At 42.4% G+C, this 13423-nt stretch overlaps 1 protein-coding gene across 2 annotated transcripts in view; it reads left to right on the forward strand.

The window, feature by feature from the left end:
• Positions 1-13423, forward strand: part of SLC16A9 (solute carrier family 16 member 9) — an 86836-nt gene that overhangs the window by 15291 nt on the left and 58122 nt on the right. For both annotated transcript variants that reach the window (XM_033943286.1, XM_033943287.1), the window contains exon 2: positions 13018-13260. In XM_033943286.1, coding sequence (XP_033799177.1) covers positions 13065-13260 — 196 coding nt within the window. In that variant the 5' untranslated portion in view covers positions 13018-13064. The remainder of the gene's footprint in view (positions 1-13017; positions 13261-13423) is intronic.

A 13423-nucleotide genomic window follows, 5' to 3' on the forward strand; every position in this document is an offset into this window, starting at 1 on the left:
AAAGGTAGAAAGATTTTTTTTGTTGCTTTACTTAGAATCAAGTAGTATTGTAACTGTATTGATAAAATTTTATAAATAGGAAATGGAAATAAGGCAATTTTTTGAACTAAACCCTTTTCCTCAGGTCAGGACAGAATACCATAACAGTACTGTTCTGAAGAAAGATTTGGCCTCTGAAAGCTAATTGAAAAATGGATTAATCCAATAAAATGGTATTTTCTTTTTTCTCATTATTTGTTTTCTTTTTATTTGTTAATTTGTAAAGTGATGATTGTTATGTATCAGTTTTTTCAAATTTACATCTACTGTCTTTATATTTTGCACAGTATTAGAGGACATGTGTTACTGTTTTAGTGGCGTTGTGGTGTTGCATTGTATGCAGAGTCTGGTTTCTTGGTGGTTCAGTTTAACTTTTGTCTACATATTTCTATTTTTAGTTTGTGATTATTCCATATTGGGTGAGGGTGTATCTCTGTTCTGTGTGTATGAAAAGAACATAGTTTTCAGTTGGCATTGACTGCAGGATCAATTGACTGTGCGGGATCTGGCTTGTTTAGTTTTACAATGTATGTGTTGGTGTTCTAGTGCTCACCGCAATGTTTAAGATGCTGCCTTTTCTTAGGTACACTCTTGTTGTGTGATATGTGGATTGTTACTAAAAATCATATTTTTCACATAGATGGGGGTGTCAAAAAATGATGGGCCACGAGTGTCACATATGCTAGGTACGCCACTGAGTAGGAATATCGAAGGGGAAAAGAAGCACAGCGACAACTTTTAACTTCAAGAAAGGAAACTACGAAGTGATGAGAGTAATGGTAAGAAAGAAACTTAGGAACAGCTCAAAGAAATTGCAGACTGTAGAACAAGCCTGGTCTTTATTTAAGGACACGGTGAGCGAAGCACAAAGTCTGTATATCCCCAGATTTAGAAAAGGATGCAAAAAGAACCGAACAAAAGGCCCGGCGTGGATAATCAAAGAAGTGAAGAAAGCAATAGGAGACAAGAAACATTCATTCCGGAAAAGTAAAAAGGACAAAACCGGGGAGAACTGGAAAGAGCACAGGAAGCATCAAAAAGAATGTCACCTCGTATTAGAAGAGCAAAAAGAGAATATGAAGAGAAGCTAGCCAGGGAAGTACAAAATTTCAAACCGTTCTTCAGATATGTTAAAGGGAAGCAGCCGGCAAGGGAGGAGGTGCGACCGCTGGATGACGGAGATAGGAAAGGAGTGGTGAAGGAGGAAAGAGAAGTGGCGGATAGACTAAACATGTTCTTTTCATCAGTATTTACAAAAGAGGACACATCCAACGTGCCGGAACCTAAAAAAATCTTCAAAGAAGATCAAGCAGAAAAATTAACATCCATGGAGGTAAGCCTTGAAGACGTACACAAACAGATAGATAGATTAAAAACTGACAAATCTCCAGGCCCAGACGGAATCCACCCTAAGTAATTGAAAGAACTAAAGGAGGAAATAGCGGAACTACTACAGCAGGTTTGTAATCTATCCCTGAAAACAGGCGTGATCCCGGAGGACTGGAAGATAGCTAATGTTACATCCATCTTTAAAAAAGGATTGAGAGGTGACCCGGGGAACTACACACCGGTAAGTCTGACTTCGGTTCCGGGGAAGATGGCGAAAGCGCTGATAAAAGACAGAATCGACGAGCATCTAGAAAGGAATAAACTGATGAAAACAAGCCAACATGGCTTCTGCAAGGGAAGATTGTGCCTAACAAACTTATTGCACTTCTTCGAAGGTATTAACAAACGGATAGACAAAGGGGACCCCATAGACATCGTATACTTAGATTTCCAAAAAGCCTTTGACAAGGTACCCCCATGAACGCCTACTACGGAAACTGAAGAACCATGAGGTGGAAGGAGACGTACATAGATGGATCAAAAATTGGTTGGCGGGTAGAAAGCAAAGGGTAGGAGTGAAGGGCCACTACTCGGATTGAAGGAGGGTCACAAGTGGTATTCCACAGGGGTCGGTACTCGGACCGCTGCTATTCAATGTATTTATAAATGATCTAGAAACAGGGACGAAGTGCGAAGTAATAAAATTCGCAGAGGACACCAAACTATTTAGTGGAGTTAGGACTAAAGAGGACTGCGAAGATTTACAAAGGGACCTGAACAAACTAGGAGAGTGGGTGACGAGATGGCAGATGAAGTTTAATGTAGAGAAATGTAAAGTCTTGCATGTAGGAAACAGAAACCTGAAGTACAGCTATATGATGGGAGGGCTGGTAATGGGTGAAAGTACCCTAGAAAAGGACCTGGGGGTAATAGTGGACAACACAATGAAGGCGTCAGCACAGGGCACAGTGGCCTCTAAGAAGGCGAATAGAATGCTGGGTACTATCAAGAAAGGTATTACAACCAGATTGAAAGAAGTTATCCTGCCGTTGTATCGGGCAATGGTGCCCCGCATCTGGAGTACTGCGTCCAATATTGGTCGCTGTACCTTAAGAAGGATATGGCGATACTCGAGAGAGTACAGAAAAGAGCGACATGATTGATAAAAGGAATGGAAAACCTTTCATATGCTGAAAGATTGGAGAAATTGGGGCTCTTTTCCCTAGAAAAACAGAGACTTGGAGGGGACATGATAGAGACCTACAAGATCATGAAGGGCATGGAGAAAGTGGAGAGGGACACATTCTTCAAATGTTCGAAAACTACAAGAACGAGAGGGCATTCGGAAAAATTGAGAGGGGACAGATTCAGAACCAATGCTAGGAAGTTCTTCTTCACCCAAAGGGTGGTAGACACCTGGAATGCACTTCCAGAGGGTGTGATAGGACAGAGTACGGTTTGGGGGTTCAAGAAAGGATTAGATAATTTCCTGAAGGAAAAGGGGATAGAAGGGTATAGATAGAGGATTACTATACAAGTCCTGGACCTGATGGGCCGCTGCGTGAGTGGACTTCTGGGCATAATGGACCTCTGGTCTGACACAGCAGAGGCACTGCTTATGTTCTTATCTTCCATACACAAGATTCTAACATGACAGAGTAGTACTTTGAACTCATCCAAAATTGCTACCTAAAGTCTACTTAGCATTCCATCTCAATTGATTCATAATTCTACCCATTTTCTTTCCAAAACCACATATGTATTCCAGAGAGCTCTTCACACCTTGGACTACAAATATGCTCTGGCAGACCACCCGGACTGGATCAAACCAGCTTTTTGTAACTTTCAACCCTAACAGACTCAGGGCTGGATTCTCTAATATCGCTGGTAAAATCTGACGGCGGCAATAAATCTATCAATTTAAAAAAAAAAAAAAAATCCCAAGCCATTCTCAAAGAACCATGCATGCAAATGAGGTTTGCGGAGAGTCGCCAAATATACATGAGATCAGTCGCTGGTAATAGCAATCGACACATGCACAGAATAGTCCACAGAAAGAGGCATGGGTGGATAGGAGGGGCAGAGAACTACCAACAAATGCTATGTCGTCGTGTCAGTCATAGGCGTGCCAGCACTATTGGTTGGAAGGGAGGGAAGGTGCAGTTGTCAACTTTCAACAGGTGCGTATAAGACATGCCTTTAATAAATGCGCTCAAGACGCATGCTTTTGAGATTTTTTTCCCATCACTATATTACTATAATTTAAGTGAAGAGTGTATATGGATTACCGGTTCTTCACAATCTCCGGCAGTGTCTCCACTACTGCAATCTCAAACTGTACAACTTTGAAATTCTATGAAGCATTTGGGAGTCTATTTACAATATATACAACTTTGACTTTTCATTCTCAGTTGGTTTCGGTAGTTAGATCTTGTTTCTATTCTTTACGCATGATACGCTCTATACGATCATATATAGACACTTCCTGCTGCAAATCTCTTGTTTATGCGTGATTACTTCAAAACTGGATTACTGTAATACTATTTATACAGGACTTCCCCAAGTTTCTCTTAAGAAATTGCAGACAGTTCAAAATACTGACATTATAGTTATTACAAATACTCAGAGGTATGATCATGTCACTCCGCTGTTTAGGGAATATCACTGGCTTTCGATAAAATTTAGGCTGATACACAAATCATTAACTTTGGCATTTTAAGTATTGACCAGTGGGCAGCCTGATTACTGGTTCCATATAAACCTGCCAGAGCCTTGCGTTCGTCAACTCTAAATATATTGACATTACCATCTATTTGTTTGGTTAGACTAAAATCTACTCAAAACTCTGTGTTTTTTTGCATCGGTCCCATATTTATGGAACTCTCTCCCAAATAAACTTCGCTGTGAGGCTACCTATATTAAATTTAGAACTTCTTTAAAAACTTATTTATTTGAATTGGCATTTCCTTCTTAGTTTTGATTTTTATATTATACGGTTTTAATTTTTAGTTGGGCATTGAATCATACAGCAAGTGAATGATCATACTTTTTTTTTTCTCTCTCTCCCTTTCTTCATATCTATGCTATAATTGGCGTTCTTTTCCTTTTTAATTGATGTACACTGCACTGATGTTGCAACAAAGAGCGATATATAAATACTAATAAACATCAACATATCATTGACCAGAGTCATGACCTGGGAATATTATGTCTGCTTGTTCTCAGAGAAAGCAAAGATACTTATCTGTAGTAGGTGTTCTCCAACAACAGCAGGCACATATTTTAACAACCCGCTCACCTTTCCTAGTTGACTTTTAGCTTTGTTATTGAACTGATAGACCTGTGAATTGACATTAGGTAGGAAGGCACTGGCACGCCTATGGTATGGGCACTGCCTAAAGATTTAAAGCGACAGTGCACTTGGTAGTTTCCATACTGAGTTCCATCAATGTGAGAACATATGTCTGCTGTCCCTGAAGAAAATCTGCTACAGATATTTTTTGCTTTAACTTCACACTGCCAGATGGGATAGATTTCTGTATCAACCCTCTGCTGGACAGATCATCATATGGGGTTTCCTATTCAAAATATAGATGCAGTTTCAGTATGGAGTGTAAAACTTGCCTCAAAGTTTAGAACATTTAAAAAAAAAAAATTAATTGGGAGTGACCTAAGTATTGCGTGTTTTTGTTTTGTTTTGTAGAATCAGATCTGGGCAGTCTGCTTTAATCTTTTCTTAAGTTCTTTTTTTTCTCCCATTTCTGTTCAAGGATATATGTGTGTTGGTCCTTATGTGTACCTCTTTTCTAGATTGCTTTGCTTTATACCCCATTAAAACAGGTTCACCTGTGTGATCCTTCCATTAATATAATTAAGGTAGCATTTTAAAACATACTAGTATATACTATGTAGAATGGTCTTGAGTGGCCTAGTTGTTAGAACAGCTGTCACAGCACTCTGAGATTGTGAATTTGAGTCCCACTGCAGTTCCTTCTAACTCCGGGCAAGTCACTTAACACTTCATTGCCCCAGGTACAAAATAAGTACCTGTCTAAAATATGTAAATCACTTTGATTGTGTAAACCACACAGAAAAATGTGGTATATCATGTCCCATCCCCCAATCAGATAATAAAATACTGATGGGATATCATCTGGATACTAAACAGTAATCAAAGGGTAAAGGGCGATGGGACTTGATAAACTGCTTTTTCTGTGTGGTTTACACAATCAAAGTGGTTTACATATTTTAGATAACTCACTTGCTCCAAAATGCCCCCACTTAAAAATTAGTGAAGACCACTGTTCTAAGTAGATCATTTCAGTAATGGCGAGAACTTTGTGAGTAGACACCGAAGAGGGAGTGGAAAATATGAAAAAGGATCTGCAAAAGTTAGAGGAATGGTCTAATGCCTGGCAACTAAAATTCAATGCAAAGAAATGCAGAGTAATGCATTTGGGGATTAATAATAGGAAGGAACCGTATATGCTGGGAGGAGAGAAGCTGATATGCACGGACGGGGAGAGGGACCTCGGGGTGATAGTGTCCGAAGATCTAAAGGCGAAAAAACAGTGTGACAAGGCAGTGGCTGCTGCCAGAAGGATTCTGGGCTGTATAAAGAGAGGCGTAGTCAGTAGAAGAAAGAAGGTGTTGATGCCCCTGTACAGGTCATTGGTGAGGCCCCACTTGGAGTATTGTGTTCAGTTTTGGAGACCGTATCTGGCGAAAGACGTAAGAAGACTTGAGGCGGTCCAGAGGAGGGCGACGAAAATGATAGGAGGCTTGCACCAGAAGACATATGAGGAGAGACTGGAAGCCCTGAATATGTATACCCTAGAGGAAAGGAGAGACAGGGGAGATATGATTCAGACGTTCAAATACTTAAAGGGTATTAACGTAGAACAAAATCTTTTCCAGAGAAAGGAAAATGGTAAAACCAGAGGACATAATTTGAGGTTGAGGGGTGGTAGATTCAGGGGCAATGTTAGGAAATTCTACTTTACGGAGAGGGTGGTGGATGCCTGGAATGCGCTCCCGGGAGAGGTGGTGGAGAGTAAAACTGTGACTGAGTTCAAAGAAGCGTGGGATGAACACAGAAGATTTAGAATCAGAAAATAATATTAAAGATTGAACTAGGCCAGTTACTGGGCAGATTTGTACGGTCTGTGTCTGTGTATGGCCGTTTGGAGGAGGATGGGCAGGGGAGGGCTTCAATGGCTGGGAGGGTGTAGATGGGCTGGAGTAAGTCTTAACAGAGATTTCGGCAGTTGGAACCCAAGCACAGTACCGGGTAAAGCTTTGGATTCTCGCCCAGAAATAGCTAAGAAGAAAAAAAAAAAAAAAAAAAAAAAAAAATTTTTAAATTGAATCAGGTTGGGCAGACTGGATGGACCATTCGGGTCTTTATCTGCCGTCATCTACTATGTTACTATGTTAATTGGGTTGAGTTCCCTCTATGGTTTAAAAAGGTTTGGACACGTTTCTGGAAGAGAAAGATGTTAACAATTAGCCAGATAGAGCTGAAGATAATCACTGCTTATTTCTGCAAGAGAGCAACAGGTACTTCCAAGTGTAAGAGTAGGCTGATGGTTAGTGTGGTGGGCTGAGAACCAGGGGACCTGGGTTTGATCTCTATTATGGCTCCCTATGACCCTGAATAAATCAGTTAACCATCCATTGCCCCAGGTATGAAAAAATTAGAATGTGAACCCGCCGGGGACATAAAAAGTACCCTTTATTTCAGGGGTGCCCAATATGTCGATCGCGATCGACCGGTCGATCGGGAAGGCAACGCCAGTCAATCGCGGAGCCCATCCCGGGTTCCGTGATAGACTCGTGTTGCCGTTCCAATCGGCCGGCCGATCAGCCTTCCTCTCCCCAAGGTTCCCCACCGGAACCTCCCCAAGGTTCCCCACGCACACTCATTCTTGCTGCGCCCTTCCTGCCCGACTGCCAGAACCCATCTTCTGACTGGGGGATGATGTCACTTCCTTCGGGAGAAGGCGAGAGGGAGGTCTAGGGAAGTCATGACCCTTGAGAGCTGAGCGCCGGCTGCCCCTGGCGGAATTGACAAGCCAGACTGGAGAAAGGCGGTCGGGAGCAGGAGGTGCTCTGCCCAAAAATGCCGGAGCTGCTGCTGCTGCTGCTGCTCTGACGTCTTGAGCCTGAAAGTGGGAAGTTGAGTGTCGTGCTAAAAAGAGACTGGAACGGCTCTCATGGAAGACTGGCTTTTTTTCTTTTCCTTGGCCCTGGGGATCCAGAGATTTTGGGCCTGCAGAAGCCTCACGCTGACCAGCATTCCTCTCCCCGACATCAATTCTTACATCGGAGAGGAATTTCTGGGCCAGCCAATCGCTGCCTGGCTGGCCCGGAACTTCCTCTCCGACATCAGAATTGAAGGGGAGCAGAATGCTGGTCAGTGCAAGGCTTCTGCATGCAGAGCTTGGGGGGGCGGTGGCTTGGAGGCCTGTTCCCCGGTGGCGACGGCAAACCTAGTGGCTTGGGGGAGGGCAGGGAGAAAGAAACAAAGGGGGCAGGCAGGGAGACAGAAAGAAAGTGGGCATGGAGAGAGAGAGAAAGAAAGAACAGGAGGCAGGGAGAAAGAAAGAAAAAGTTGGGGGAGAGAATGAGGTATGGAAGAGAGAAAGCATATAGGAGGCTGAAAGAAGGAGCGGGCTGAAATCAGAAGATGTCAGAAGAAGTGCAGCCAGAGTGAAGTGAGAAGAAGTCAGAAGAAGAAAGTGCAACCAGAGACTCATGAAATCACCAAACAAAAGTAGGAAAAATGATTTTATTTTCAATTTAGTGATCAAAATGTATCTGTTTTGAGAATTTATATCTGCTGTCTATATTTTGCACTATGGCTCTCTTTTACTAAACCATAATAGCGGTTTTTAGCGCGGGGAGCCTATGAGCGTTGAGAGCAGCGTGGGGCATTCAGCGCAACTCCCTGCGCTAAAAACTGCTATGTGGTTTAGTGAAAAGGGAAGGGCTATATTTGTCTATTTTTGTATGGTTGTTATTGAGATGACATTGCATAGAGTCGTCTGCCTTGCCCTCTTTGAAAAAAACCCGGAATATGAATGATAATTAACATTTTCTCTGCCTTTCAGTGTGCTTTGTGGGTTTTTAAAAAACGTTTTATTGTTGGTAGATCATTTTCACTTGGTCATTTTAAAAGTGTGGGCACCTCTGCTTTATTTAATGTGTAACCACTTTGGTTGTACTATGAAAGGCCTGCAGCAATGCATATCGTCGTCGTAGCTGGCAGAGATCCCCAAACCTCGCTAGTTGAAGGCCTTTGCGGGACCCCCCAGGCCCATCTGAACACTGAGGAAGCCATGAGCGCATTCCCAGCAGCCAATGCTAGCACATCCCATGCAGTGTTCTCCCTAGGGCCTTTTAGCCAGGCGGTCCACCCGGCTAATTTAGATGGCCACTCGGCTGTCATCCGATTGCAAATCCTGCTGCCACCGCTGCTGATGCTCAACATTAAAAAAAAAAACAATCCCTCACTGGCTTGGAGATTTCCCACCTTAGCCCGTAGCGAACTCATGTTCCGGGGCTCTAACGTGTGCGTGCCGGCTTCCCTTCTCTTCCCTCCAAAACCGGAAGTTATGTCCTGGGGGGAGGAGGGGAGAGAAGAGAAGGGAAGCTGGCATGCACACGTTAGAGCCCTGGAGCATGAGTTCGCTATGGGCTAACACGGGAGAGAGCCATTGAAGATAATGTTCTAATTCATATACATTATCTTCATTGGCTCTCCCAGTAAGTTCAAGATTTTAGACCAATGAGATTTATTCTCATATCCTCCTTCAGTGCCCCTTACGTTTCTTCCAACGATCTTTAGTTAGCGATTTTTCACTATGTTAATCCATAGAAAGCAGTACATTCAGTTTCGCTTTGCTAACTTCCCATTTTTTATTATACATTCTCATGGCAATACATACTGTCACAGTTTGTATTTTAGGCTTTTTTAGTTTTTTAATTTGTTAATATGTTTGGGTTTTATCTATTGTTTATGTATAATTTGGTTGCTTTTGTCCGGTTTTGGATTAAGTGGGTGCTCTGTGCAAGACTACTTCAACAGGGGAAGATGGAGTCGCTTTGTCTTTCCCGAGACTTGTCCCCAGCTCGTGGTAGAGAAAACAAGTTTAAGTGTGCCTTCCAAGTCAGTGGACCATCCGCAGGCGCATTTTTCGGCAGCCCTGGGAGTGATGAACCTGAGAAGGAGGTCTCTTAACTTTGTGAATATTCCAACCCTTCTCTCTTTACTGAACTGAGGCCTAATCTTGGTTCACTGTCATGCCACTTCTTCAAGGCGCCTGCATCGCCTCTTCCCGTCACTTTATTGCCTTAATAGTTAAAACCAACTTGTTAATTGTGTAACTAATGTTAATTTAATGTAACTAATGTGTTTGTGTTCATGACGCCTTAGCATGGGTTGAACAAACTGTCAGGAGCCCATTTTTTAGGTTTGGATTAGCAACTTGAACTCACAAAAGAAATGTTTGGGAATGATTAAATTTTGTACCATATTGAAGTTGGTGTTTCTTTTTGTTTAGTTTTTTTTTTATAAAGTTTTGTTTGTGGAGTCCTGTCAATGTTGACTTCTTTGCATGTGCTGAGTTTTCTAGTTACTAGGAAATAAGTTTTTACTGCCGGTGATATTGCTATAATTAAATGGGCATCTAGGGCTAAAATTAAGATGGGGCCCTTATAGTGCTATTTTGCTTGTTATAGAGTGAAGACTGTCCTGTTTTCAATTCTTTAGAGAGCGAAAGGGTGTGAGAGTATGTATGGAACTTGGATATGGGAATCTGGAGCAGAAGCATGTGTAGAGGGTATTTAGGATAATGTATGTGGGTTAGTTTGTGAAATGGGGCAGCTGGGATGCTATGTACTACTAAGGAAAGGGATGGCAAATAAGACAGAAAATATTATAAGATCTCTGTACTGCTGTATGATGTGACCTCACCTTGAGTATTGCGTTTTGGTCCTGGTTGTCCTATCTCAATAAAGATAAAGCGTAATTAGAAAAGGTTCAAAGAATACTCCTAGTGGAATTTTGTGCAACTGCACAGTGCAGAATTTGTACAGAATTCCCTATTCGCATAGAATTCTGCACAGACCTTCTGTTCTGCCCTGTTCTTCGACTGAACAACTGAAACCCTCCCCCCCCCTTCCTTGAGAGCCGACATACCCGCGAGCCTCCTAAAGAAGCAGCAGTGGTGGTGGTCAGCTGGCAGAAGCAGTGCTATGACCAGGCTGTTTGCAACTAGTTCCACCAGGGCCTTCTACTGCGTCACTTCTTGTAGATGGGTGAAGTGGCAGAAGGAAGGCCCAGGCAGCTGCAAGCAGCCACTTCACAGCACTGCCTCTGCCGGCTGGCTACTACTGTTACTGCTGCCTTGGGAGGCCTGCAGGTATGTCAGCTCTCATTGGGGGGGGGGGGGGTTGATAGGGGAGAGGCCAGACCTGCATGGAGAAGTGGTGGGGACATGGATGCTTGACTGCAGGTGGGGGGGGGTGGAGAAGAAGGGACATGGATGCTAAACCCACAGGGAGAGGAGGGGACATGGATGGAAATACTTTTAAAACAAATAAAAGGAAATATGTTTTTCACTCAAAGAATAATTAAGCTCTGGAATTCATTGTCAGAGGATGTGTTAACAGCAGTTAACGTAGATGGGTTTAGAAAAGGTTTGGACAAGTTCCTGGAGGAAAGGTCCACAGTCTGCTATAGAGACAGACCTGAGGGAAGCCACTGCTTGCCTTGTGATTAGTAGCATAGAATGTTGCTGCTATTTGGGTTTCTGCCACGTACTTGTGACCTGGATTGGCCACTGTTGGAAAAAGTATACTGGGCTGGATGGGCCATTGATTTGACCTAATATGGTTGATCTTATTTACACATTAGGTTTCTGGGGCAGCAGTATAGTGGAGTTTTTTTGAGATATGCTAGGTATGTGTTAGGGACAAAAAAGGTGCTAGTGTGTACAGGTATGCAGCAGGATGTGAGTTGATAGTTGGGTTATGTCTAAGGAGGGTGTTTAGGAGAGTGCTATGGGAAAGGAGAGGGCATTTGAGGTGGATGTGCAAAGAAGGTATAAGGAGTGGGGTGTAGAGTTGGAAAAAAGAATCTCCTATCTCCCAGGGTAAAGCTCTTCAGCCTGTTGCATTAAGTGATGAGTCATAGGAACTGAAACAAATCTCTGAAAATCTGGAAGATGTAATGAGGCAATTTGACAAGCTAAAGAGCAGCAAATCACCTGGACAAGCTAGTATACATTCCATAGTACACTTCTCCCTCAATATTTGCTGGAGTTAGGGGCAGAGCCTGCCCGCCAATATGGAAAAAAATTGCAAATTTTAGGGCCGACTGACCCACCCCCGCCTCCCTCACCTCTCCACACTGAATAATGTGCTGAACAAAGCAACATTATCAACATCTGACGTTGATAATGCAGCTTTGTCAGCACATAATTCACTACTTGTGCTGTAACCACCTTTTTATGCTTCCCCTAAATTGTGATGAAGAGGCTAAAAGAAAACAGCCAACAATACCTGAGCGTTGGAAAATAATTAATAATAATTAACTAACAAAAATAGTGCACATTTAAATTTTCCCCACCACCAAATCTCCCCGTCCCGCCCCACCCGGCTACTTTTTCATGCCACCCAGCTGGAAAAATTTTCTGGGGAGAACACTGCCATGTATGCTCAGTTCATAGTTCCCACCAGCCAAGGTATTCATTTTTAACCCTTAGGAGGGAGGGAGCAGTGAAGGAGAGGAAATGTATGGGCTCACTCATTCCACCCCTGGGCCTACCCAGAAATTTTCTTCTGGCTATGTTACTGCCCAATAATAGTGAGAAGAGAACTAGAGCATCCTTCATTTAGGGGTGGAGGGGTGGGGATCATGTTGGCAAAGCTTTTCATCCTCTCCTGCAGTGCTTGCAGTAGCTCCAGTGTGTTTGTTCTCTTTCGCTGTGGGTTGTCTTTTCAGTTTAGCCTTTTGGCCCATAATTTCTACAGCAGGAAGAGGCAAATTCAGGGCATTCTTTTAGTCAGACTTGGCAGCGATTGTTCCAGAGAGGAGAATCAGGGCATCCTACGTATTGCTTTTCTGAAGAGTTTATATGTTTTGCAAAAGATAGCTACAGGTTATGTTAAAAGGAAAGATTAGGGCAGTGCTTCCCAAATATGATTCCTTCTACAATGGGGAATGATTGCCTATATTTGTAGCCCACCCAAGTCCCATTCAGATCACATCCCCGTGCCAGGGGCACAGTCTTCATTTTTTATATGTTCATATCCTGGGTTTATAAAATCAGAATTTTGATGTTTGTATAATTTGGACATCTAAGTACCAGTATATGAACATCTAAAACACGAATAGTGCTTCTAAAATACCATAGTATTGTCATCTTGTGAATGGTTCATATTGCATTATTATTAGATATGTTTATTAATATAACAGCTTACTTACACTGTGAAAAATATCTTGTATTCTTCTTGCATTTGCCCTCAAGAACTTTAGCTCTTCATTACTTTAGTTCACTACTATTTGTCTACTAATTGCATTTTTATGTAGCTTAATACTCACTATAGTGTCTAATACTTGTTCTTTCTTTTTGTTCTGTGCAGATTCTTTGTGCCTTCATTGGGACCTATCTTTCAAAATCATTGTAAAAATGGCATGTCAAAAGCCACCAGATGGTGGATGGGGCTGGGTCATCGTCATTGTCTCTTTCTTTATTTTGTTCTTGGCCTACGGATCACCATTAGCTGTTGGAGTCCTATATCTTGAGTGGCTGGAGATTTTTCAAGAAGGGAAAGGAAAAACAGCCTGGGTTGGATCACTTGCAGCAGGAGTTGGGTTGCTGGCCAGTAAGTCTTTTACAAGAATAAAGTGTTTTTGCAAGGTTTTAATTGGCACACACAGTTTGATATTGCTTGTATGTTCATGCAGATGTATAGTGAAAATGATTTAGCATACTAGATATATGCAGTGTCTGAGAGCAGCAAAATAGTTTTCTGTGATACTGTTCTC

The sequence above is a fragment of the Geotrypetes seraphini genome, chromosome 4 (assembly GCF_902459505.1).
Source record: "Geotrypetes seraphini chromosome 4, aGeoSer1.1, whole genome shotgun sequence".
Classification (NCBI taxonomy): Eukaryota; Metazoa; Chordata; class Amphibia; order Gymnophiona; family Dermophiidae; genus Geotrypetes; species Geotrypetes seraphini.